General features: G+C 46.2%; 3 protein-coding genes across 4 annotated transcripts; all 3 read right to left on the minus strand.

The window, feature by feature from the left end:
- Positions 1-810: 810 nt before the first annotated feature.
- Positions 811-2505, minus strand: LOC123395071 (TATA-binding protein-associated factor 2N-like). The gene is made up of 3 exons (XM_045090001.1): positions 2284-2505; positions 1994-2194; positions 811-1808 (listed from the first exon to the last, which is right to left on the minus strand). The coding sequence occupies exons 2-3, from the start codon at positions 2189-2191 to the stop codon at positions 972-974; spliced, it is 1035 nt and encodes a 344-aa protein (XP_044945936.1). The 5' UTR covers positions 2192-2194; positions 2284-2505; the 3' UTR covers positions 811-971.
- A 133-nt stretch (positions 2506-2638) lies between these two features.
- Positions 2639-3804, minus strand: LOC123395072. The gene is made up of 2 exons (XM_045090002.1): positions 3785-3804; positions 2639-3142 (listed from the first exon to the last, which is right to left on the minus strand). Exon 2 carries the CDS (start codon positions 3080-3082, stop codon positions 2711-2713), a length of 372 nt encoding a protein of 123 aa, XP_044945937.1. The 5' UTR covers positions 3083-3142; positions 3785-3804; the 3' UTR covers positions 2639-2710.
- A 13613-nt stretch (positions 3805-17417) lies between these two features.
- LOC123395074 (probable acyl-activating enzyme 16, chloroplastic) lies at positions 17418-24184 on the minus strand. 2 transcript variants are annotated; one of them, XM_045090004.1, is made up of 16 exons: positions 24099-24184; positions 23552-23639; positions 22676-22840; positions 22097-22215; positions 21675-21824; positions 21310-21377; positions 20907-21012; positions 20571-20729; positions 20390-20443; positions 20241-20321; positions 19597-19734; positions 18941-19100; positions 18615-18694; positions 18265-18407; positions 17938-17995; positions 17418-17842 (listed from the first exon to the last, which is right to left on the minus strand). In XM_045090004.1, exons 2-16 carry the CDS (start codon positions 23586-23588, stop codon positions 17750-17752), a joined length of 1611 nt encoding a protein of 536 aa, XP_044945939.1. In that variant the 5' UTR covers positions 23589-23639; positions 24099-24184; the 3' UTR covers positions 17418-17749. The 2 variants fall into 2 exon arrangements, with proteins under 2 accessions (XP_044945939.1, XP_044945940.1); XM_045090005.1 differs by lacking the exon at positions 22676-22840.
- Positions 24185-26210: the final 2026 nt, after the last annotated feature.

Here is a 26210-nt window from a genome sequence, read left to right on the forward strand (position 1 = left end):
CATTGTTGGATCTTGGATGGATGGATGCTTGGCATGCATTTTACATTTTATTTATGCGAATTGGCAACATTACCGCTTCACCTCTCAACTCACATTCAAAGACAGCAAGCAAATCAATCCATACTCCAAGCCGATAAAACAACTAAACATAGGCCGGCCAGGTCGTTGGTGACTGCCATGATAATTGATAGACCCCAAACTACATACGCTACAATGCATAGAATCGAATGACAAACTACGTACACTAGAAGGGATGCCGTGAGCAGGAAGAAGCCCCAGCTCGCTTCATCCTCGATAATGGAAACCGGGTCGGCCGAGCTGGGCATGACATGAACCCATCAAAGATAGCAGGGAACTGACATGGCTTATCACCAAAAGATTCAACTTCCATTTTAGGAGTTGCAATAAATATCTGCAATATTCACATAAAATTGGATTCCTCAGTTCAGGGAAGACTAAGAAGACATATATGATGGATATTAGAAGACACATAATTTGTCCAAAAAAAAAAAAACAGGGCAGCACCCTCCTATCTTCTGCAAGAATACTAACATCATCCTTTAGTGTGGTATGCAAAGAAATCATCTGTCTACTTCGACAACATCAACACCAAATCACAGCCCCACACCAAATCAATCGAAAGGTTAAGCACAGACCAAAACTTAATTATCTATGCAGGAAACTGACTTGAATTGAAAAGGCGCACATAACAAGATTTTAATCATAAATTCCAGTGATCAATCATACAAACTTGCTGTAAACTTTGGACAACACCAGCCCCACACTTCTGAAAGCCAAGAATCAAATCAATCGACGGGTAAAGCAAAGATACTAACACCAAAAATTATAATAAACCCAGTGCAGCACATGATACCACACGTAGTAGCTCCGTTACAAAACTGTCTCCTCTTTTTCTCCTCTAAACTCTCCCTCCCTCGTAATACTAATAAGAAAAGAAGAAAAAGACCTATCTAGGCCTGCGACTGCGCCTGAAATGCGCCACCTAGAGCCGGGAAGTCGGCCGCGGTGCCCTTAAACTCTTTTGTTTTCTTGGGAGCTGGACCTTGCCACTGCCGGTTTCCACCGTTGCCCCGCCCGCCATTGTTGTACCCGCCTTGCTGCTGGCGCTCCTGGTTAACACCATTGCCCTGGACGCCATTGTTGTACCCGCCTTGCTGAGTGCGCTCACCATTGTAGGCATCCTGGCGCTCCTGGCCACGGCCACCATTGTTCCCGCCTTGCTCCTGGTAACCACCATTGCCACGGCCACCACCATTGTACCCACCTTGCTGACCGCGGTCACCATTGTAGGCATCCCGACGCTCCTGGTAACCACCATTGCCCCGGCCACCGCCATTGTACCCACCTTGCTCCCTGCGGTCGCCCTTGTAGGCATCCCTGCGCTCCTGGTAGTAGCCACCCTGCTGCTGGTCCCGGCGCTCACCATCCTGGCGTTCCTGGTACCTACCGTTGCCCCTGCCGCCATTGTGCCCTCCTTGCCGGTAGCCGCCTTGCTGGTAGTAGCCACCCTGCTGCTGGTCCCGGCGCTCGCCATTGTAGCCCTCGCCCCTCCTTGGGGCACCACTGTCTTTGGCATTGGCCTCAACGCCGTGGAACACAATGGCGTTATCGCCACGGCCAGAGTTGTAGACCCGGCGCTCAGAGCTGCTGTCACGGCTGCTGCGGCCATTGTAAGCACCGTTGCCACGGCCTCCCCTGAAGCCGCCATTTTGAGGGCGCCTCACTGGGGTCGGAGGCACATACTCTGAACCATCCTCATTCTTCAGGTACTCCTGGATGCTCATAGCCTGCAGCAAACAACAGCAGTAAGGATCACACTCTCACTAACAAGTGAATACAGATTAAACAGAACTAATGTAGTGAAGATACATGACAAGGACATGCCTAGATTTCAGAAGAAGGTTCAGTAACTTAGATATCTCAGCATCAAAATGCATATTTGTAAAAAGAAAGGATTAGTTCATTTCACTACCTTGCGAGGCTTGGCTTCCTTTGCAGCTGCCTCCTTTGCCTTGCGTCCATTTTCAGCCTTGGCATCATCCTCAATCTTCTTCTTCTCCAAGAGTTTAAGACCCTCAAAATCTAGATCAGCTACCTTCCTCCCCTCAGGTTTTGAGGCCTCCAGAGACTTCTTCTTTTCTTGCATCTTTTCATATTCTTCAAGGGTCATCTCCTGCTCCAAATTAGCACATCAGTAAAAAGCTTGAAAACAGAGCAAAGGGTCTGTACGTGAGGCAAGAATAGGCAAGTGTAGGAAAGTACAATTTTCTCTTCTTCAATGGGAGCCTCCTGCTCTTTCTCAGCAGTTTCACTGGGAGCATCCCCATTAGAGTCTTCCTTCTTAGGCTTTTGCTTCTTCAGCTTCCTCTTGACAGAGCCACTGACACACTTGGACTTCTTCTCAGCGGTTTTTCCCTCCTTCTCGGCGCCTTCTCCCTCTGGCTTCTTTTCAGCGCCTTTTCCCTCTGGCTTCTTTTCAGCGCCTTCTCCCTTTTTCTTAGAAACACCTTTTTGAACATCCCTGCATCAGGTCAAACATGGACAAGTTAACTTTAAGGAAACAAGAAAAACTTGTTGTACAATAACCCAACACAAAGTAAAAGGTAATGGTTGTGTGGAACCTACCCTGTAGTAGACTTATCAGATTCAGAAGCAGGGACAGCTTCAACAACTTTCTCAGCGGCAGGGGCTACGACCTGCTTTGCCTCAGCAGCAGCAGGCTCGGCATTCCCTTCAGATTTGTGATCAACATCAGAAGCAGCCACAGAGGATGGCTTGCTCTTAGGCCTGTACTGAAGGTGCTCCCTCCTGTACTGCTTGTCATCCTTGCTGTACCGCTGGCCCTCACCGCCATTGCCGTGGTTAGAGTCGAGGCCTTGGCTGTAGCCACCTCCGTTGCCATTGTTGTAGTTGCCATTGCCATTGCCATTGCCATATGATGGACGGTCATAGGTGATGTAGACACGTTGATAGCCATCACGGTAGAAACTGTCTCCATTGGCATCCTGAAAGACACGGTTGCTTCCGGCGCCACGCCCCCTTCCACGGCCTCTGCCGCCATAGGAGCCGCCTCTGCCACGGCCTCCACCAAAGTTGCCGTCCCTTTGGTAATCACCACCCTCTGAAAGATAGCACAAGGCAGTGTCAAATCAGATCACACCAACTGTGACTGTGAGGCATACATACTGATGAGCGACCAGAGACAAATTAGAGTTGCAGGAGATTGTATATCATATTTACATGCATATTAGATAGAGCCAACAGGTCAATTATGACGCAGTCAGATGGAATAAATTAATTGAACAAGATGTATATATGCACAAGTGAACATGAATCTGCCTGAATGGTTCTGTCTTGGGTATAATTCAATGACTACTAGTAGATAATACTGAACAACCAGGAAACGTGAAATAATATCGAATCGCTTCCATGTCAAAGAAAAGGGGCCGATCTACGCACCGTCGATCGATCTCTGCACCTCAAAGCATTATTATCGGCCTACAGAATCATGTCCCTTTGTTCCGCCAAAGCTAGAGCAATCACGAACCATATTATATGCAAACAAAGGATCTAGACACACGTTCACGCGGGCCGCGCAGCACAGCCAATCGATCTACGCACACGGGAACGAAGGATCCGTCCGAATCGATCTACGCTACGATACGATACGATAGAGTGCAGCCGGGGCGGTCGAGACGGAAATCGATCATGAGAGGCCGCAGATCGGGAGGGGGAGCGGGAACGGGGCGCGCGGGTGCGATACCTTGGGGGTACTGGTGCTGGTGCTGGTATTGATGGTGGGGCGGCTGCTGGTCGTCCTTGGGGGCGGCGGCGGCGTCCTTGGCGGCGTCCTTGGCGGCCTTCTTACTGGCCTTGGTGGGCTTGTCGGGGTCGTCGGGCGGGATGACCTTCTTGACGACGCGCGCGACGGCCTCGTCCCCCGAGGCGCCGTCGGCCAGGTCGAGCAGGTCGAAGATCCCCATCGGTCCCGGCGTGCGGCGGCGGCGGCTAGGGTTCTCCGCCTCCCCTAAACCCTCGCCGAATCGAATCGACTCTGCTTGGGATCGGTGGGTCTGGTTTGGTTTGGTTTGTGGATCGAGGAGGGCCGGTGCGTGGGCTTTATATAGGTGGGCGTCCGCGACGGGCCCGGCTCGGTTTCCGCGCCCGCCCGAGTTACCGACCTTGACTCCAACTCCGATGGATCCGTCGCGCCAGCTTCGGTCGGGTACGTACGTGACCGGGTCGGTCGGGATCAGACTGGACTCTTACCTACTGGCAGTTATGGAAGGACCAGACCGATTGCTTGGTTGATTTGATTTGATTTGATTTGATTGATTCATTCATGGATGGAGTACCGTAATTGTAAGATCAATATTTCCTTTCTTAATTGGAAGATCCATATTTCCTTTCTTCTCTACCAATCCAAGGACCCCTCATCTTGCAACGGTGCTGCTGCCGTGTTTGCTGGTCTACTTCCTTTGTGAAACTCAACAATCATAAGTTTTTTTTTTTTTTGCGAATACTCACAAATGAAGTGTTAGAATATGAATAGGTACCCAACCAGCTAGATTGGTTTTGTAAGTGCTTCCATTCGAAGGTGTAGGTGCTGGTTTGTCATTATTTTGGCACGAAATCTAGGCTTGTACATGTGGTGTTTTCAAGCCACAGGTGCATCCATTCACATGTCCGAGCCCGGCCAAATGAACCCCTATGGGCATTAGTTTCGGTTTACGGAGCCAAGAGTTGAACACCGCCACCTCATGTCGTCTCTCCTGCAAGATTTGAGTGTTCAATTTGATCCAACTTGGCTTGTCTTGAGACATGTTTGCAAGTGCGTGCCGTAATTTGAGCATTTCTCATGGCCGATGCAAGCTTTTTCTGATAATATTGTTGTATGCCACCTCACCTCCCCGTATTCGTACCATATGCCCCTGCATGTGGTTTCTGATCTTATGGAGGACCGGCTTGCAAAAACTAGCTTACGCAGTATGAAAACAACGTGGAAGCGGGACCCATCACTTCAAGAGGTTATTGCATATCTCCGGACCAATGTCTGCTTGAAGCATTCCTTAGATGACGTTTCATGGAGTTCTTGGGGGTCCTATGCATAAGCTTTGCACCTCGAGCAACATAATTTTGTTATGTTACATGTGAGATTGAAAAGTCTTGTATGGAGAAAGTCATGCTCATAAGTGTTGATAGAGTTGAGATGTGCAGGGTAACAGACAAGATGAATGAATTACTATATGGGGAGGAGTTAATGTGGTTGTAACATTCTCGTATTGGTTGGCTCAAATATGATGATAGAAACACAAATTTCTTTCACTCTAAATCAGTCTCACGGGCTGGAAAGAATTGAATGATAAGGAAGCTACAGTATATATTGCTAACTTTTCTGCGAGTAACGGTTTGGGTATTGCGGCCACAACTTACTTTGCGAACATTTTTTGGCCGACCCTGACCTTGATCTTTCACGTATTATTGATCTCATTAATGCTTTGGTTGGTGAGGCGACCCACCGGACTTTGTGTGCCAAGTTCTCATATAAGGAAACTGTGGATGTTCTCCTCCAGATTAGCCCCTTAAAGGCGTCGGGACCGGATGTTTAGCGCAACTGAACTATAGTGAAGGGAGGTACCTTGCTTCATAAATGAATTTTCTAGAGCTGGTGTTATGCCCCAGTTGGTAAAAGATACAGTAATTGTGATGATTTCAAAAAATCCCTAATCCTGTCAAAATCACATATTTCTGACCTATCAGGCCTTCCGTAATGGTAGTATCTTGGCACAATATCATAGGCAAAATGCTGACGTGGCACTATATTTATTGAGGAAAGAGGAGGTTGTTGTATCTTATTTAGGATACGGCTCTTGCACGGTATCATAGGCAAAATAACTTGTTAGACCAATCACATATTAGTATGAGGCCAAAATCATTAAATACATGCTTACTAAGATACGACACTTAACATACAATACATTAGGATGGTTGTATCAATCGTATATTATCTAGGATACCGCGCTAAGAGACAATGCATTACGGAAGGCCTCAGTTTGTGCAATGTTATATATAAAGTGGAATGAAAGTGGCTAGTACGTAGGCTTGGACATGTGCTTGATGATATTATTTCTACGTCTCAAAACATTTTCCTCGGGGGGCGTATGATAGCTGTTAATGACTTGATAGACTTTGAGTGCATTCATCTCATCAAACAAGAAAGAATCCCACAGAATATTTATATACTTATATATAATCTTGACCTCTCAAAGGCTTATAGTCGGGTGGACTGGAATTACATTAGGCAAATGATGCAAAAGTTTGGTTTAACTCATCGTTGTGTTGATTATATAATGTCTTCTCTGACCTAGGTGAGATACTCTGTAAAAAAAATTGAAGCCACTTAAAGGGTGACCTTCCACTGGGTTCAGTAGGTTGAGATACAACATTTTCCACTTTTGTTCGAGGCGAATATTTCCGAACAAGCCACTTAAAGGGTGACCTTTCATAGGGACAAACAACAGTAAATTTCAACACGTGCCGAAAACGTATCCTTACGAAAGGCGCTTCACTCCCCGGCAACGGCGCCAGAAAGAGTTTTGATGATCCACTAGTATAGGGGATCAATCATAGTCCTTTTGATAAGTAAGAATGTCGAACCCAACGAGGAGCAGAAGAAAATGATAAGCAAATTTCAGCAATGTATTCTCTGCAAGTGCTATGAGTAACAGTGATAAATAGTTATGTAGCAAGATAATTTATAACAAGTAATAAGTAAAAATAGTAACAAGTATATAGCGAGATATCATAATCCTTTTTATAGCAAAGGACACGCCGGAAAGTACTCTTATATGAGTCAAAAGCTCCGGAGGACACATGGGAATTTCTGTCTAGTCATGTTCATCATGTTGAGTTGATTCGCGTTCGTTACTTTGATAATTTGATATGTGTGTGGACTGGTGCTAAGGTGTTGTTCTTACTTGAACAAGCAATCCATTTATGATTATCCCCTCTCGCAAGCACTCACAACCACGAAAAAAGAATTAAGATAAATCTAACCATAGCATGAAACATGTGGATCCAAAGCAGCCCCTTATGAAGCAAAGCATAAACTGGGGTTTAATCATAGGCAAGTTATGAAGCCTCTAGTTGACTAGCTCGTTGATCAAAGATGGTCAAGGTTTCCTGACCATAGGCAAGTGTTGTCACTTGATAACGGGATCACATCATTAGGAGAATCATGTGATGGACTAGACCCAAACTAATAGACGTAGCATGTTGATCGTGTCATTTTGTTGCTACTGTTTTCTGCGTGTCAAGTATCTGTTCCTATGACCATGAGATCATATAACTCACTGACATCGGAGGAATGCTTTGTGTGTATCAAACGTCCCAACGTAACTGGGTGACTATAAAGATGCTCTACAGGTATCTCCGAAGGTGTTCGTTGAGTTAGTATGGATCAAGACTGGGATTTGTCCCTCCGTATGACGGAGAGGTATCTCGGGGCCCACTCGGTAATACAACATCACACACAAGCCTTGCAAGCAATGTGACTTAGTGTAAGTTGCGGGATCTTGTATTACGGAACGAGTAAAGAGACTTGCCGGTAAACGAGATTGAAATAGGTATGCGGATACTGACGATCGAATCTCGGGCAAGTAACATACCGAAGGACAAAGGGAATGACATACGGGATTATACGAATCCTTGGCACTGAGGTTCAAACGATAAGATCTTCGTAGAATATGTAGGATCCAATATGGGCATCCAGGTCCCGCTATTGGATATTGACCGAGGAGTCTCTCGGGTCATGTCTACATAGTTCTCGAACCCGCAGGGTCTGCACACTTAAGGTTCGACGTTGTTTTATGCGTATTTGAGTTATATGGTTGGTCACCGAATGTTGTTCGGAGTCCCGGATGAGATCACGGACGTCACGAGGGTTTCCCGAATGGTCCGAAAACGAAGATTGATATATAGGATGACCTCATTTGGTTACCGAAAGGTTTTTCGGAGTTACCGGGAATGTACCGGGAATGACGAATGGGTTCCGGGAGTTCACCGGAGGGGGGCAACCCACTCCGGGGAAGCCCATAGGCATTTGGGGGGTCACACCAGCTCTTAGTGGGCTGGTGGGATAGCCCACCAATCCCCTATGCGCCAAGAGAGAAAAAATCAAAGGAAAGAAAAAAAAAGGAAGAAGTGGGAAGGGGGAAGGACTCCCTCCCACCAAACCAAGTAGGACTCGGTTTGGGGGGGGGGGAGAGTCCTCCCCCCTGGCTCGGCCGACCCCTTGGGGATCCCTTGGACCCCAAGGCAAGGTCCCCCTCCCTCCTCCTATATATATGGGGCTTTTAGGGCAGATTTGAGATGACTTTCTCACGGCTGCCCGACCACATACCTCCATAGTTTTTCCTCTAGATCGCGTTTCTGCGGAGCTCGGGCGGAGCCCTGCTGAGACGAGATCATCACCAACCTCCGGAGCGCCGTCACGCTTCCGGAGAACTCTTCTACCTCTCTGTCTCTCTTGTTGGATCAAGAAGGCCGAGATCATCGTCGAGCTGTACGTGTGCTGAACGCGGAGGTGCCGTCCGTTCGGTACTAGATCGTGGGACTGATCGCGGGATTGTTCGCGGGGCGGATCGAGGGACGTGAGGACGTTCCACTACATCAACCGCGTTCTCTAACGCTTCTGCTGTACGCTCTACAAGGGTACGTAGATCACTCATCCCCTCTCGTAGATGGACATCACCATGATAGGTCTTCGTGCGCGTAGGAAAATTTTTGTTTCCCATGCGACGTTCCCCCACATTGTCAACGTGTCGAAAGGAAGAGCGGGCAATTACACCACCAACGATGACAAGTTACTATGCAATACTTGGTTGCAAGTGTCGAGGGATCCATCTGTTGGAGGTGATCAAAGTAGAGATGCTTATTGGGGGCGAATGAAAGAATACTTTGATGCTCAGAACGTGAGTGGAATTGACCGCTCCGAGAGATCACTTCGGTCCCGATGGTCGACAATCAACTCGGATTGTCAAAAGTGGGCGGTCGCACAAAAGGCAGTTGACAAGATTAACCCAAGTGGCACAAATGAGGATGATAGAGTAAGTGGCATCTCATACATGTTCATCATACTTGTTTTTGGTGTCCGAAGTGCTAACTTGTTTTGTTTTTCTTGTAGTACAACATTGCACAAAACTTGTTCAAAGAAGAGACGAGGACAACCAAGAAGGGGAAGATCAAGAAAGGCAAGATCTTTACCTTGCCTCATTGCTATGAAGTGTTAAAGGATGATGAGAAATGGAAGAAGCGTGAAGATTTGGATGATTTGCATTTGAGCAACAAACGCAAGCGAACAATTGAGTTGAATGATGATGATGAGGAGGATGATGCATCAAGTGATGACGACAAGAGAAGCCCCACACCCAACTCGGTTTCATACTCGAAGCCAAAACGACCGGATGGGTGCAAGAAAGACAAAACCGAAAAGAAGAAGAGGAAAGGAGATGATGAGCTCACAAATGCTATGGAAGCTATTGTGAAGGCAAGAAAAGAAGCCAACGAGGTGAGGAAAATGGCAAGGAACCAAGATGCCGCGGCCGAGGGGAGGAGGTTGGCGGCCGAGGAGAGGAAAGTGGCATTGGAGGAGAGGAAGGTGGGCATGGAGGGGCGAGCTAAGTTGTTGGAATGGGAGAAGCACTTGTTCTTCTTGGACACATCTTTGTTCAATGATGCGCAAAAGGAATATGTCAACCTTGCCCGTGAAGAAGTCTTGATCCAAAAAAGAGCCATGATCCGCGACATGGGTGGCGGTGGCCTCGGCGGCATGGGTGGCGGTGGCCTCGGCGCCATGGGAGGCATGGGTGGCTTTGGAGCCATGGGATGCATGGGTGCACCTCCGGCCGCCATGGGAGGCATGGGTGGCTTTGGAGCACCCTCCGACGCTATGGCCGCCATGGGAGGCATGAGTTTTGCTTCTCTCATGGGAGGCATGGGTGCACCTCCGGCCGCCATGGGAGGCATGGGTACACCTCCGGCAATGGGTGGAAGGTCTTTCGATGTGCCTCCTCATCACACACATTCCCATGAAGATGCCGTTGAAGATCTTGCCAACACCGTCGGAGCTTCACGTGATGCGGTGCGTGATGAGGTTAGGGAGGAAGATTCATCTACGGAGGTGGAAGAATCGTCTTCGGAAGATGAGGACGAAGACGAGGAAGATGATGATTGATGTGTCTTTCATTTATATGTCTTGAACTTTAGTTTGCATTTTGAACTTGGTTGGATGAACTTGTGGGCATGAACTTTTATGCATCAACTTGTTTGTGTCAAATTCACATGTTCATTGCTCGAGCGGCGCGCGCGCTGCATTTTAGCGCTGCTGCTGGAGCCAGCGCTGCGCGACGCGCCAAACCAGCCGAAGCGCGCGCGGCAAATAATTTTTTTGGGCGCGGCGTGAAGTGCGGCTGTTGCAGATGCTCTGATGTACCTTGCATATTCAGAGAGAAAAAGGTATAAGAATTGTATAATAATGAGAAATAATTAACAAAATATCATAAATATTAACAAGGATTCATGATGCAAAATGGACGTATCAAGGAGATGAAACGAGCCAGGAAGAGGTCGCGTGTGTGGGTTCTCCACCGAGGGAGAGTTTTCACCCCTTTTCTTTTTCTTCCCATCGCCAAGTAGAAATCGACGCCCTTCACGCGCACGTTAATGTGTTTGATGGCCTCCTCCTGCGTTTGAGTTTGAAATATGAAAACACTTATGTATCGAACATATAGGACAAGATTCTATAAATTTTTCAAAAGAGAATTGTTTAACTTGGAGTTGATTTTTAAGAGCATCTACAACCGGACCCCTCATACTGTCTCAAAGGCCAGGCCAGGCCACCCAGTCATTGGTCAGTCATGAATATCGACCTAGCCGGGCACGCCCGCCACATCGTCCTGACGATGGGATCCCATGCGAACACGCGTGAAAACCTGGCGGTCTGACAAACACCTTATGTGTCGCCACGGTGTGTACATCATGTGGCGTCGCCGCAAAATCCAGCTATTTAAGTCGGTCGACGTCCTCCTAGCCCTAGCACATCCACCTACTCCCTCTCTGCACCACCACCCGAGGATGTTCGCCTCCTCTCCCACGATCTCCAGCAACGCCATGCCCCCCGACCCACTTTCTAATGTGGAGCGCCGGTTGCAGCTCCTTGAGCAGGTCCGGGTAAGGCGCGAAGCCCGTATCGCCGTGGGGCTACCTCCGGATGTAGTGAAGCCAGAGGAGGAGGAGGAGGAGGAGGAGCTTGAGAAGGAGGGCGAGGAGGAGGAGGAGTCGGAGCCGGAGGAGGATGAGGGGGACGCTGGTGAGGATCCGCGTGCAGAGCAGCAGGCCATCCTCAACTCCATTTGCTAGGAGTCGGCTGTAGAGGCCAGACGTCGTCTTCGACAGGATGGAGGCGGCACACGCTGCGGCGGAGGCATGGATGCTTGTCGACCAGGATGAGCTGGAGGAGGAGGAGGAGGAACCTGAGCCCTTCCACCTGCCCGGCATTGACGTCATAGACTTCTCCGACAACGAAAACTAGGAGTAGTATGTAGAATTCTTTTTTAAATGCTTTGTATGGATCTACGAACAAATTTATGGACTGGCCCGTGAGTGCCGCGGACGCCTTGACAGGTCCGCCTAAACCCCTAAACCCTAAAACGCATCCGCCTGCGGCATTTGAGAGTCCGGATTTGTAAAGCGTGGCTATATATGGATGCTCCAATGGGTCTTAAAAGATTTGGGGAAGCTGGAAACGAATTATGACGACACAGGTGTACGTACGACGCGTACTTACATCGGTACGTACGTGGAATGGTGTCAATCTAGTGCGCGGCACTGACACCGTACGTGTGTTCCGTGAGCAGCTAGGACTCGGAGTACAACATCATGTACGTACGTACCTCCGAACTGAGTCGAACTGCACCGGGCGCCCTTATATATATACGGCACACAGCTCCGATCTGATTCTCTCGCAACGACGGTAGCTGCATCAGCTTCGATTTCTCATCAGCTTGTGTATAGCAGTACGTGACTCGTTGCATACCGATCGACTTGGAGATGGCAACGGGCGGCAGCGCCGACACGTGGGCCGAGCTCCGCCGCCACAACTACCCCGGCCATAGCAGCGACGGCGTCGTCATCGACCGTCCGGAGCGCAAGAAAGCCGTCGCTGCCAGGGCGGAGGAGCTGGCGCCGCCGGCCGATAGGGTCGCCAAGCCGGCGAGGCGTGGCTACGGGAGCGCCAGGAGGAGGTGGAAGAAGACGGCGCCGGCTCCGGCTGCCACCGTGGACAGACGCGGCGAGATGCAGACCTACGGTCGCCATGAGAAGGAAGCGAGGACCACCGTGCACGACGGTCGTGATCGTTACGATAAGAAGACGCCGGCCGCGCCGAGGAGGTGGGGAGATGAGGAGGCAAGTGAATACGAGGAAGAAGAAGAAGCAGAGTTCGCTATGGTGGGCGGTGTCCGCTGCCGCCGGACGGCGGCCACGGGAGTAGCAGAGGAAGAGGAAGCAGAGTTCATTCTTGTGGGTGGTGTGCTCTGCCCGACGGTGGCGCCGCGAGCACGCAAGGTGGCCGTGGCCGGCGGCATCACAATCGGCGGGACTGACATGCGGGATCTCCTCCGCGGCAACGGCCCCGGCCACGTCGTCCATGTCGTCGATGGCCGAAAGCACGAAAAGGTCGCCGCCGCCGTCGTCCAGGTAGCGGTAGAGGAGACACCGTCCACTGCTAGCGTCGCCGAGAAGCACGAGACGGCGCCGGCTGCTATCGTGGACGACGGCGGCAGGGTGCAGACCGACGGCGCTGCGGAAAACAAGGAGGCCTCCGTGCCGGACGTCGACGAGCAGACAGACGGTCGCGAGAACAAGGAGATGGCGCCGACTGCTATCGTGGACGACGGCAGCAAGGTGCAGACCGACGGCGCTGCGGAAGACAAGAAGGTCCCTGCCGTGCCGGACGGCGAGGAGGTGACCAACGGCCGCGAGGAAGAAGCAGCGGAAGAAGAGATGAGTAAGGAGGAAGCGGAAAAAAAATTCATCGACGTGGTCACCACGGGTGGCAGCCGCTGCCCGACGGTGGCAAGGCGGACGAGCACGGCGGCTGTGGCAGGAGGCATAACGGTCGGCGGCGCCAACATGTGGGCTGTCCTCTGCGACCATGACCCTGGTCACGGCGCCCGTGACGCCAAGCCGGCGAAACGTCGCAAGAGGACCAAGAAGAATAAGAAGCGTGCCGCCGAGGACAACAAGCAGGCGGACGCCGTGGAGGACGTCGACGACATCGTGGCAGAGGAGGTAGCCGCCGCCACCGTCGTGGAGGTAGTGGAGGCACCGCCCACTGCTAGCGTCGCCAAGAACCACGAGACGGCGCCGGCTGCTATCGTGGACGACGGCAGCAAGGTGCAGACTGACGGCGCTGCGGAAGACAAGGAGGACACCGTGCCGGACGTCGAGGAAGTAACCGACGGTCGCGAGGAGAAGGAGACGGCGCCGGCTGCTATCGTGGACGACGGCGGCAAGGTGCAGACGGACAGCACTCCGGAAATCAAGGTGCAGGCCACTACCGTGCCAGACGATGATGAGGTAATCGACGGTGACAACGAGAAGGAGACGGTGGCCGTGTCGCCGGGTGATGAAGAAGTGGAAGAAGCAGCGGAGGAAGAGATGAGTAAAGAGGAAGAGGAAAATAAGTTCATGGACGTGGTCACCACGGGTGGCAGCGGCTGCCAGACGGTGACAAAGCGGACGAGCACGGCGGTCGTGGCGGGAGGCATAACGATCGGCGGCGCCAACATGTGGGCTGCCCTCTGCGACCACGACCCCGGCCAAGGCGCCGGTGGCACCAAGCCGGCGAAACGTGGCAAGAAGACCAAGAAGAATAAGAAGCGTGTCGCCGAGGACAGCAAGCAGGCGGACGCCGTGGACGACGGCGTGGTGCAGATCGGCAGCGGTCATGAGGAGCAGGAGACGCCAGCGGAGCTGCCCAGTAAAATCGAAGAAGAAGAAGAAGAAAAGACCGCCGGCGCCGGCGCGGTCGCCACAGACGGCGGCCGCTGCCCAGAAGTAGCCGGCACGATCTGCGACGGCGCCGGTGGCGGCAAGCCGGCAAAACGTGGCAAGAAGAGCAAGAAGAATAAGAAGCGTATCGCCGAGGAAAGCGAGCAGGCGGACGCCGTGGACGACGGCGTGGTGCAGATCGGCAGCGGTCATGAGGAGCAGGAGACGCCAGCGGAGCTGCCCAGTAATGTCGAAGGAGAAGAAGAGAAGACTGCCGGCGTCGCCACGGACGGCGGCCGCTGCTGGGAAGTAGCCGGCACGATTTGCAGAACGGCCGTCGCTGCGGCGGTGCTCTTCGCTCTGTGTTGCGGCGTGATCTGACCATACCATGCACAAGTCAGACAACATTAAAATAAAGTTGTACTAGTACTCTACTCTAGTTATTATGATGATACCGCTTGAAATAATCGGTTAGAGCAATCAACAACTCAATTTTCTTTTAATTATGATTGATGTAATTTCTTTTCAGATTGAGAAAATGATTGGTGCAGTTAGAAGATCGATTTTTTCTGTGTGTACAATGGATTTGGATTTGGATTTGCATTAGTGTTTTTTTTTTCCTCCAAAAGTGTGACTTAATGTTTCAGTAAGTATAAGCAAGTCTACACTGAAGCAAGTGCACTATTATTTATCAGAAATACAATCCTTTCGGTTCACACACACAAAAAAAAAAAACTGTACTACTAATATTTATCAGAAATACTAACTGACGGACGTTTCCTGGGAGGGGTTGGCAAACGAACACATTTTCTTGGTAGTTTTAGTTGCGACATGAGATCAAACGGTGCCAGTTTTAGAAGAAAAAAGCCTTCCTCTGTAGAAAAAACTTACATGTTGTTCTGAAGAAAATGGCATGCGAATCTGAAGAACCTGCCAGCAAAAACGTTCACAAATGTCACCCCTCCCGCGAACGTTCGCCATCTATTATGGTCCTTATTTATTGATACACAACGAAAAATTATGACATACTTTGAAATGAGAAAAGGCCAGACGAAACATCATGCGACACTACGAAACAAAACAAATTTTGTTCACAAACAAGAAAACATGGCACGATCTCAAAGCAGTGACAAACGTTTTGCAAAATTAATAAAAGCTCCTAATGCTCAAAGTTGTTTTACATGCTAGAGGGGGGAAACTTAAGCAGCATGATTTTAAATATAAGTCTTTTTAGATATTTCACTAGAAGACTACATACGGATGTATAAACATAATTTAGAGTGTACATTCACTCATTTTGTACCGTATGTAGTCACCTAGTGGAATCTCTTGAAAGACTTATATTTAGGAGGAGGGAGTAGAAAATTAGAGGTTGAATGGGAACCAAGAATAAAGATTGGCATTTTAAATATAACCCTCAAACCTATCTTGGTGCTAGTGTTTCCACCCTACCAAAATATTTATATGAGTTCTAGGATTACAACCAATGTCTCTATGTCAACTGAATTTACATCTTGCCAATACTACTGCAAATAAACCTTTGAGAAGAATTATTGACGTTCTCATTGTTGCTAATATAAATTATGTCCAACTATTTTGGGAAGATCATTCTTGAGAAATGTAGGTGATGTGCACTGTATAGAAAAGAAGAAAACGTCAAATTCATATAAATAGAAAAGAACCATGTTCACAATTACAATTTTAAATGTTGCCATAAAAATCCAAAGTACTATGATTTTTGCATGGAAAAAATCCAAAGTAATTTAGTTTCCTTTATAAATGGTTGTACAAAATCTCTCCCTAATAATAAAGCGGCTATTGCTTCTGTCGTCCGTCCCGTCGTCGTCGTTTTTGCAGAAAGGTCCCTATAGTTTTTGAGAATTTAACCCGTGGTCCCTTCTTAAGTGGATCTGAAAAACGTTTCGTTTCTACACAACAACCCCTACATTTGTAAGAATTCACCCTGCGGTCCTTTGTTTATCTTATCCACGCGCAGGTGAGGAGCAGGAGACGTGCTCAGGCGGGGGGGGGGGGGGATGGCTCGCCGTGGTCGGACGCGAGGAGGGAGGACGACTCCATCTGCCCATCGCCGTCGCCGTGGTAGGACGGGAGGAGGGAGCCCGCCTCCTTCTGGCCGTTGTCATCGTCGTGCTTCGGCGGGAAGAGGGAGGCTGCCTTCATCTGGGCGTCGGCGGCATTGTGCTCGGGCGGGAGGAGGGAGGCCACCTCCATCTCGCCATCGCAGGCGCCGTGCTCGGGCCACGAGGAGGCAGGGCGGCGCTAGAGGAGGGAGGCGGGCTCCATCTGGCCGCTGTCGGTCGCGGTGTTCGAGCGGAAGGAGGGGAGCCGCCTCCATCTGGCCGTTGTTGGCGTTGTGCTCGAGCGGGAGGAGGGAGGTCACCTCCATCTAGACGCCTACGCCGGCGTCCACATGGAGGAGCTGTCCGCAATCGCCTGTCGTTTCCCTGCGCCGCACAAGATCGGCCATGGCCGCCTCGAGTTCGTTTGGAAGAAGATGCTCGCTCGCGTTGACCCCCTGCAGTTGTCCGCCAGTTGGGCCGCGCATGTGGAATCAACTCGGTTGACGCACTCGGGCTTCTCGGATCGAGCACCTTGACGTACTATGGTCATTGCAAATGTGTTTTTGTGGTAATTGTGCAGCTTTATGATGCAGTTGGAGTTTGAACCAATGATACTGACGCCCATTGTCTATCTGTAGGTATGACATTTTCTCGATGTACCTATCCTCTCGATGAACATGTGCTATTGCTGGTGCTTTTGGTTGTGAAAAAACTTTCATTAGTTGGGCACTTTCATTATGAAGTGGTCATCTTACTACCATGTTGTCATAGATGCATAAACATCTTCTTCAGTAATATTTTCATGGTGCCATCTCTATACCGCCACTGAGTTCCAAATTCTTCACAATACTACTATAATTTTGAAGTTGTGGTTTATGTGGGATGTGGTAAAATAGGAAATCAAATGACCGAGTTCTCATGAATTTCTTCCAATCGACAATGACATTGACCAATGAATGTGAAGAGTGAGCCTCTCCAAGGGTGGCCCTTCTCTTCTCCCCGAGATTGATGTGGCTGTGGCATGCTAGCTTTTCACGTGTATGTGCTTGTTGTGTTTACTTGCATCTAATAAAAATTTGCACATTTAACTTTATCATAGAAGTTTAGTAAAATCGGATATAAAAAATGGTGTACAATGATACATGAATCGATTATGCTTTTCTTTACCCGGTGCAACGCATGGGCATTTGTGCTAGTGTTTGTTAAAATGAATGTCGCATTTTCTCTCAAAAAACTAGGTTTGAAGGAAATGAAAAGGAATGATTAGGAGATAATATCCATTTGCATGGTTTTCATACCATATCAGACCATCAATAATTTGATTTTGCACGAATATGTACAGTGTATCAGTAGTTGACTACATGTTTTCTTTCCATCTAAATTAACACTGCCATTTTAGTTTTTGCTAACTAATGGAAACTATTGAAGTGCAAAGACGCTATTAACCTTGACAACGTAAACATGTCCTCTTACACCATCTTAAAACGAACGGACCAAAACAATTTAAGATCATCTTATAATTTCTCTTCCATCAAACAGGGCTCGGGGCGGTTAACTTGTTTGCAAAACCTATGGGCCGACCCTGGGTCCACATCTCACTTGTACAAGGCTTCAATTTCACTTTGATATTTGGCTGCTACTCTGTCCCTTCTTATCTTCATGGTTGGTGTCATCAAACCATTATCAATCTGAATATGGAAAACCACACCAAGCTAGTAAATAACATAGCTACTCAATGTTCAGCCCACGAAAACTTCTCACGCATTATTCAAGAAAATATTACCGTAAATGGTTCTTCAACAACAAGAATAGGGCCAATCTGGAATGAGCAACCCGCCATCCTGGTATTTATCAACAAACTAATTCAACTTACGTGATATTTATCTGACAAGACTCAAGTCACATGTTAAAATTAAAATCCTAAATACCAATGCCTCAGTACTGCTGATTTTATTTTATCTTAATTTCAATGAGTGATTTAATTCTAGTCTAATTATGGAATATCTTCAATCTTCAAATTAGCTAAAAAGTCTCAAAAGATGTATGCAGAATTCACAAGAAAATTAAGATTATTTGAACAGATAAGCTAAAAAAGGCAGGCAACTCTTACCAAGTTCTCAGCTCATCATATAGCAAGTTCACGACCGTATCTTTGGCTCCGCCATTGTCCCCATCAAGGCCCGACTTTCTTTTTGCAGCTGCTAGAGCTTCATTATTATTGGGAACAACAATTGCACCAAGACGTCGTTGATCCTATGCAAAGAACAAATAGCAGAGATCATGACAAAGTTCATCATTGAACTTCACCACTTGTACTGATCTATTTCATATCGAAATATCTAAATATAATCGTATTGTGTTAATTCTTTTCATGAACAAAAATACACCACATGTTTGAAATAGTGATCTGGCAGTTCTATAAACACTATTGCACTTCTGAGGTTATGCTCTTTTCCCTACCTGGCCAATAACCATTATCTGATCAATCAAGCTACTCCTGCTTGCTACTTCCTCAAGCTCAGCAGGTTCAACATTTTCACCTGGAAATTGGGACATTCAAGTGCAATTAGATCTAGTATAAACATTCAAGTGCAGCCAAATTTAACAATAGTTATGTGATCTCCAAGTACATATGAATTAATTGATTTCAGGAGTCCAACATCACACCCCGGTATACAAAGAAGTGGAATGTCATAAATCAATGCACGGAGATGACAGTAAATAAATCATACATAATACTCGAAGTGACATTCTCAAAAAAAAAAACAATGAACTAATTGGAGTACCTGTAGTGAGAACTATCGTATCCTTTGCACGCCCTTCAAGAACAAGCATCCCTCCACATTTTCGACTAGGCCCTGTGGCATGGCAAGGTGCAATCCAGCCTATATCTCCAGTGTTGAACCAACCTTCTTGATCCAAAACATTATTTGTAGCAGATGGATTCTGCGACAACAAAAGTTTAAGAGATAAACAAGAACCTTCTAAGGAAGATGAAGCTTAAATGAACAAGTACAGAGCAAGGTCTCTTAATATGAATTATAAGATTTAGCTAACTGTCAGACATCGATGCCACCTCCTTAGGAAATGATGGTTCAGAAATATTACAGCTTGTGAGGTTTTCCTAAGCTCTACCTTTTCCAATACTAGGGTTGATATCATGATAAATAAAAAAGGCCCATATTTGTGGCCTATACATCTGTTAGTTGATTATAAGCCTATGCTAGAGTTGATCATAACGTCTGAAACTTTGCGGCCTATTCATGGAATTAACAGGCTTGGGGCGTAATATATCCGTCACCGAGAAACAAAGTTTCATGAAGATCCTGAGTGATGAATAAATAATTAAATATGCTTATTTCACCAAGTAATATGTTTACACAAGATCTGTTTCTATAATATTTGAAAGTTGATTTGTGTTGGTATAGTGAATAGATAGAACCTTATAATATCCCTTCATTACTGGTGGTCCTTTAATCTTCACAATCCCCTTCGAACCATCTGGGAGCACCTCACCGCTCTCTATGTCCACGATCTTGATTTCTGTATGCTTTATTGGGTGGCCAACTGTGCCAAGAACCTTGTTACATCAACTGATTATGTTAGTATTGAGTATAACATAACCTATAAATAGGGAAGAGTACGAATGGGAGGTAAATCACACACAACTGGTTATAAGTTTGCAATCAGTTCAAATCACACACAAAATTGCACAGGAATGCAAGAAGCACAAGGTCAGCACTAAACTCTAAACATACAGCACTGGAATTATCATCTTCTTTTGTCCTTAGAAATTAAAAATCCAGCATGTTCATTTTTAACGAAAATGGCGAAAACTTATGCATTTCACGGGCCATGTCTGCTTCCAGATCCGAGCTTATTTGTATAGTGAGATATCCTTTCTGGGAGCAAAGATGTGTCATCTGAATAATACTAATAACATTTTTCGACATTTTTCGCCTTTTTGTTGTGAAGAAATTAGCATCAAATTACCCAACATGTAACTCACTATATGATCTTCCTATTAAATACAAAACCACCAGAAGATCGGTCAATGAATGCATATACTCATGTGGAACCTCTTACATTACAGAATGGACGCCTAGCAGCTACACCAGGGGAAGTCTCTGTTAGACCATAGCCATTTTGCACTTTGATACCAATGGCCTGAAAGAGAACAATGTTGATGAATGGATCATTTAACATAAGAATTTTATTTATTGATAATCATGTACCTCAAAAAACTTGTCCACATGCATCGGGAGACTTCCACCACCACTTATAGCAGCCTGCAAATTATCACAGAAACCATAGAATTATTAATCACAGTCAAGAATAAAGTTCAGGAAGCTCATTTCACACTCAAACTGCAATCGAGATAGCATAGAAATGGGCACACGGGCATGATAAGTGTACCTTTGAAATTCCGATTGTAGAATGGATTTTCTTGTAGACTAACATCTTTGCCAGATTATGCAAGGGCCACAAAAGAACAGTGACAATTCTTGCCCATAGACAATTGAACATGTAGGAAATGGACGATGGCTTGACAGGATTGTTTGATAAGACTGTTCCCTTTCCAGAAGAAGAGAAAAACAAAAACAGATAAAGGAAATTTGACTCAGGGGGAAGAAAGAGGCTACAAGCAGAATTCAACGGGACACAAATTTATCGAGAAGATCCAGTCAATAAAGAATGAGAGGAAGAGAAGATAATGACTTTACTTACAGCTACGAGAATTAGGGTTTATACCTCGAATATCTTCTTTGCCTCCATATATAGCAAACTTATCTTGATAAGTGCAAGGGCAAGAGTTTTTCGAGCAGGAGAACTGGAAGATATCTGCCTCTGAATCGAACTGTGCAAAGTGAAGAAACATTAAAAAATGGGTCTGAGATTTTACGAACTGTTGCTAATCACTACGATCGACAAGAAATATATATCTATTTCATGGATTAAGAAAACTGATAAGCCAAAAAAGCAAAAAAAAAAAGATATAATCAAACATAGATGTTGACAGCAAACTAAAGGTGAATATGACATGGAGCTGCATTCAGGACATTAGAGAACTGAAGTAATTTTACTATCCAATACCATTCCTGTAGAACGTCATAGTTTAGATAAGCAGTTTAACTATATAGATAGAAAACCGAACCTGTACAGAGTTTCATAGACCAGTGGTACAGAGAAAACATAATGAGGTTGGTACTTCTGCAAATCTGCCTATAAAATAAAATAAAATATGTTAATATTACATAAGCAGTTTCAGCATCTTGCGCAACAGACAGACAATAAAAATAGAACAAGAGGAAGAAAACTGCAAGATACACAAGAGGTTGAGCGCATTGTGATACTGGGTTTGCAACATCCTTTTCAAGTTTACAACTTTCAGTAAGCTCCTAAATCATATGAAAGCATAAACCCATGCAATAGATCATCTCAACTTAATGACATCACTAGGCCTTTTGCTAAAACAAACTAGAATGAAGTATTTTGTGATGAAAAGTACCAAACTCATACCTTTAGGTATTTCACACTACTGTAAATTTGTTGAGTTCCATGAGCGAAGATGAAATACTCGGCAGAACGCTCATACGCATGCCAGGGTGGAAGCATGCTTATGAACCTATCACCAGGTACTGCTGGAACAATCTCCCACATGTTATTTATCTGCAGAACATAACCATCAGAAATCTTTATTTGGATACAAACGGAGCACATTGGAGAAACTAAGCACTTCCGTTTAAAACAACAAGGCACTTCAGACTTGAAATACTTGTAGGAAATCCAGAAAAACATGACACTGATCAGCAAAAGTACCCATGTTCATATAATAGGATTACATCAAGATAAGGAGACAAAATAGAGGTTATTTCACAAGGCATAATATTACTTAAAAGTTAAAACTCATTGTCCAAATTTCAAATTGCTGCATATTTAACCTGATGCAAGAGATTTTGGTGGGTAAGCATCACGCCTTTTGGCATGCCACTTGTTCCACTGGTATATATTAGAGTCGCGACATCTTCTGGAGTAATGGCTTCGAAGACACCTTGCTGACCTAAAGGAAGAAAAAGTTAAAATAAACTAGGACATAGTTCGAAGAAAGAAATAAGTAGTCGCTTAAGTTCCCTAGTGGCGTCATATCCTCTAAAGAAACAGAAAATAAGTTAAGTGCTCCTCTTTAATACAACAGATGCCAAAGCTATTAAGCTTAGGTAGGAACCATTTGCTGTTGGCTGCAAAGAACTTAAGTGACAAGCTTTCGACATAAATTTGAACCAATCATTAAGTACCAAGCTTGCAAAATCAACGGTCAAAGGTACGTCTATCAACTGTTTACTGGCACTGGAATGCCTATAATATTGGATTCTAAGACATCTTATGGGATGAAAATGATTAGCAACTAATCTGCTATTCCATGCCAGAAAAGCAGTAGAAAGTGAAGTATCAACAAATTGGAAGAAATGCCCTCCATTTCTTGTCATTCATACAGCATTATGATATCATGCAAAAGATACCTTGCTCGCATGAGTCAGACAACGCATTACGATTTTCTCGTCCAAGTTCAGTGATATCATTGTAGTCATAAACTGGCAAGTCCTTCACAGCTTTACTATTTAGGGATGATTTATCACCCCAAAGTAGCACAACAAATCTTGCATTAATCCTTGAAATGAAAGATTCTGCAAGCCGGTTAAAGAATTGAGGACTGTCCACAACAAGTGCAATACTGTGATGGGGGAAAAACAATAAAGTCGTATCATAACATGGAAGTAATAAAGTAAATCTGTATTGTAAATTGACCACATAAGCATAAAAGATACCCCTCGTACTACCATCAACTAACAATCCACATTTCTAGAGTCCAGATGATACATGCGCCATGCTATGTTTGAGGCAAAACATTCCAGATGCAAGACAATAACCAAGCAAACACAGATGTAAAAATAAGTTCATGGACAGCCATGTGTATATGCAAATAATACGAACATTTAGGTCTAGTAAAGATGTCAAAATTGCAACGCAGATGTTGTACTTGTTTTACATGCTAAGGAAGTCTGATCTGAAAGATGGTCCATCCAGCTCTTACTTTAACTGTTAGCGTCATACAATCAACACCTCGCTCAGTTCTAATCTCAACATTCCATTAAACAAAATCAGTGGGACAACTTAAATAGGATGTCAAAATGGTTTGTTGGCTTTAATTAGCCAGGTCCTGAATCCTAATATGCCCTTGGCGCAACAGTTCATAGGGTAGAAAGAGACAAGTGAATGAAATTTCATTTATGTTGTGCATGACTTAGATTTGTACTGGCTCTTTGACTGCATAGTCAATCATTAAAAGCAAAATAGAATAATTTCAAATTCACATTTCAAAAGGAGTTGACACTCACCTTTCTGAGTGACTGTATATTTGGAATAGTTCTTCATCTGAAGATTTTGTTCCTCTCACGACATTGATAGCACCAGTTGCCATGATTCCTGGATTAATTGCATGTGTCAGTGCCATGATTAACATATATGGTCATGCATTTGAAGACAGTTACATGTATTCCTCTAGAGAGCTGACACAACAGACGGTAAGACATCATTCGACAAGCTGACATTTGTTCAGTTAAGAAAAAAAAAACTGTCATCTGTTCAGTTAAGAAAAAAAATGTGACGTTTGTCATTCAGTATCTTTAAGTTTTTAACAATCAAAACCATAGCAAAGCCATTACTTTCCACCATGTTCTCTTTGCTAGGAACGTAACAGTGGTACTCATGCATAAACTGAAGGCTTAAATTAAATATAGCAACTCTAGCATTCTGAGTATTTGAACCCTTCACTTCTTCAGCAGCTGATATCGACAGACAATCACAAGATACCACATAACAATACATGTGCATGATGGGAGTACATGTTAAACATCTTGAAACAAAAAGAAAAAGGAAAATTACCTTGATCTGCGACTAGCCATCGACATGAGTTGTCAGCAAAAAGGGCTAGCTTTTCATCTGGAGCAACACCCACGGCCCTCAGACCATGAGAAAAATCCAATATTTGTTGTTCGAGCTGAATAAAGAAGGTACATCAGATAAATATAAGTATAGAAAACCAAGAATGTCAATGATTGCCATCTGGACAACGGATTGGAAGGTTCCAATTTGTTTTTTGAAACAGTATTGAAGTGCATATGAGTGGTTTTACAGTAACAAGAGAAACAGCACATATGGCCTAACGATGCTTACTTTGTGTTCCTATTTGTAGAGAAGGAAATGTCTTAGATAATCAGGCATCAACAGAATTTATGGTGGTTCAACAGGTACCTGCTTATAAGTCAACTCGGTCGGAGGATCGTGATAAGGGTCCACCAGAGCTACACTGTCAGGGTATTTTCGAGCTGCTGTCCTCCAGATATCCGGGACCGCCTTCCATTCATCCGCAGCCGGCTCATTTCCACCGGGCGACAACAGCGCGCTCTCAAGCAACGGCGAGCACTTGCTGCGAGCTGGGCTGCGTGTCTGCAACGTGGATTCATGAAAGTTTCAGGCAAAATAAAATAAAGTAAAGGGGTGTGTCAAAGGCACATCTAGATGTGATATAGATACAGACCAAATCAAGTATAAAAAGGAAAAAAAAATACCCACACGAATCTTCATGTAAAATCAATGATATAGGACTTAGATGTGTAATACTTACCTGACATCTAGATGTGTTTTAGCAAAACCGTAAACTAGAATACACATCATCCTGACGCAAACCATGCCTACTCTGTAAAGTAAAAGTGTTATCTGCCTGTGTCACTCACGTACAACGCTGAATCACAAGTCACGACTTGGACTAATTACACTCCCCCAAAGGCTTAACGGAGTTGTTAACACTGCAGATTTGCAGGCACAAGTAGCTATACTATACTCTGTATCTTCTCAACAACAACAAAAAGTTATACCACTACTACTCTGTACTGCGGCAACAGCTCTGAAGTCTGAACTTTGCTAACACTGCTTCTCTGAAAGGTGGACACGCGACGGGCTGGGGCTACTCTGAAAACCCGGGAGGCGGGGCGGCCGAGCACTCACCGTGGCGCCGGGGAGCGGAGGAGGGGCGCCGCCGGTGCAGCGGGGCGCGCGCACGCGACCGCGCCGCGCCGCGAGGGGGCGGCGCCGGAGCGGCGGGGCGAAAGCGGCGGTTGGGCGTTGCGCCCACGTCTGGCCGGCGGAGGCGAGGAGCATCGCGCGACGTCTCGCTGGACTGGAGTGGCAGCCACTGGACGGACGGACGTGAGAGATTCCGAGGCGCGCACGGCTGCTCTGCTGCATCTCTTGTCTCCGTCAAGAGGACTCTCAAGAAATGGCTGGCGGAGGTTGCCGGAGGCAAACGGCTCTCTCCTCTCTCCGTTCCGTCCCGTCCTCGTCTCATGCAACGCAACATTACAAAAGCATGCGCCGATCCCGTTCCGTCCCGTCCTTGTCTCATGCAACGCAACATTACAAAAGCATGCGCCGATCCCGTTCCCCGTTCCGTCCCGTCCTTGTTTCATGCAACGCAACATTACAAAAGCATGCGCCGATCCCGTTCTCCGTTCCGTCCCGTCCTTGTCTCATGCAACGCAACATTACAAAAGCATGCGCCGATCCCGTTCCCCGTTCCGTCCCGTCCTTGTCTCATGCAACGCAACATTACAAAAGCATGCGCCGATCCCGTTCCCGTGTACACCAAAGATACCTATACTTCTGTGAGAACAGTCAAAGATACCACACATTGGGCCCACCAAGCCGAGTCAGCTGGCTATAAGTAATAAACTAATATTTTTTTGTTTAGTTAAAGAAAAAAGAAGAGGAGAGAGAAGGTAAGCAGACTCCATAGATGACATGACAATGGCTTATAGCCAGGTGCCTATACTATTGTACTTGCTCAAGCAAACACCTCACTCACCCCTCAAAAACATGCACACCCCTTCGTATAACACAATAGTAGGGTAAATACGGACCAAGGTTTAGTCCATCAAAAGCATATATCTCTACCTAATAATAAAGTAAATAGTATTTCTGGTTGATACGTTAGCAAAA

This window comes from Hordeum vulgare, chromosome 5H, assembly GCF_904849725.1.
Source record: "Hordeum vulgare subsp. vulgare chromosome 5H, MorexV3_pseudomolecules_assembly, whole genome shotgun sequence".
NCBI lineage: Eukaryota > Viridiplantae > Streptophyta > Magnoliopsida > Poales > Poaceae > Hordeum > Hordeum vulgare.

Coding starts and splice junctions, on each gene's coding strand:
- LOC123395071 (XM_045090001.1), bottom strand. CDS start 2,191: ATGACCCTTGAAGAATATGAAAAGATGCAAGAAAAGAAGAAGTCTCTG. Junction 1,809..1,993: donor AGGAAGCCAAGCCTCGCAAG/GTAGTGAAATGA, acceptor TGTTTGCTGCAG/GCTATGAGCATCCAGGAGTA.
- LOC123395072 (XM_045090002.1), bottom strand. CDS start 3,082: ATGGCGGCAGAGGCCGTGGAAGGGGGCGTGGCGCCGGAAGCAACCGTG.
- LOC123395074 (XM_045090004.1), bottom strand. CDS start 23,588: ATGAAGAACTATTCCAAATATACAGTCACTCAGAAAG. Junction 20,322..20,389: donor ATGTGGACAAGTTTTTTGAG/GTACATGATTAT, acceptor GTTCTCTTTCAG/GCCATTGGTATCAAAGTGCA. Junction 17,843..17,937: donor TTGTTGAAGAACCATTTACG/GTAATATTTTCT, acceptor TTCCATATTCAG/ATTGATAATGGTTTGATGAC.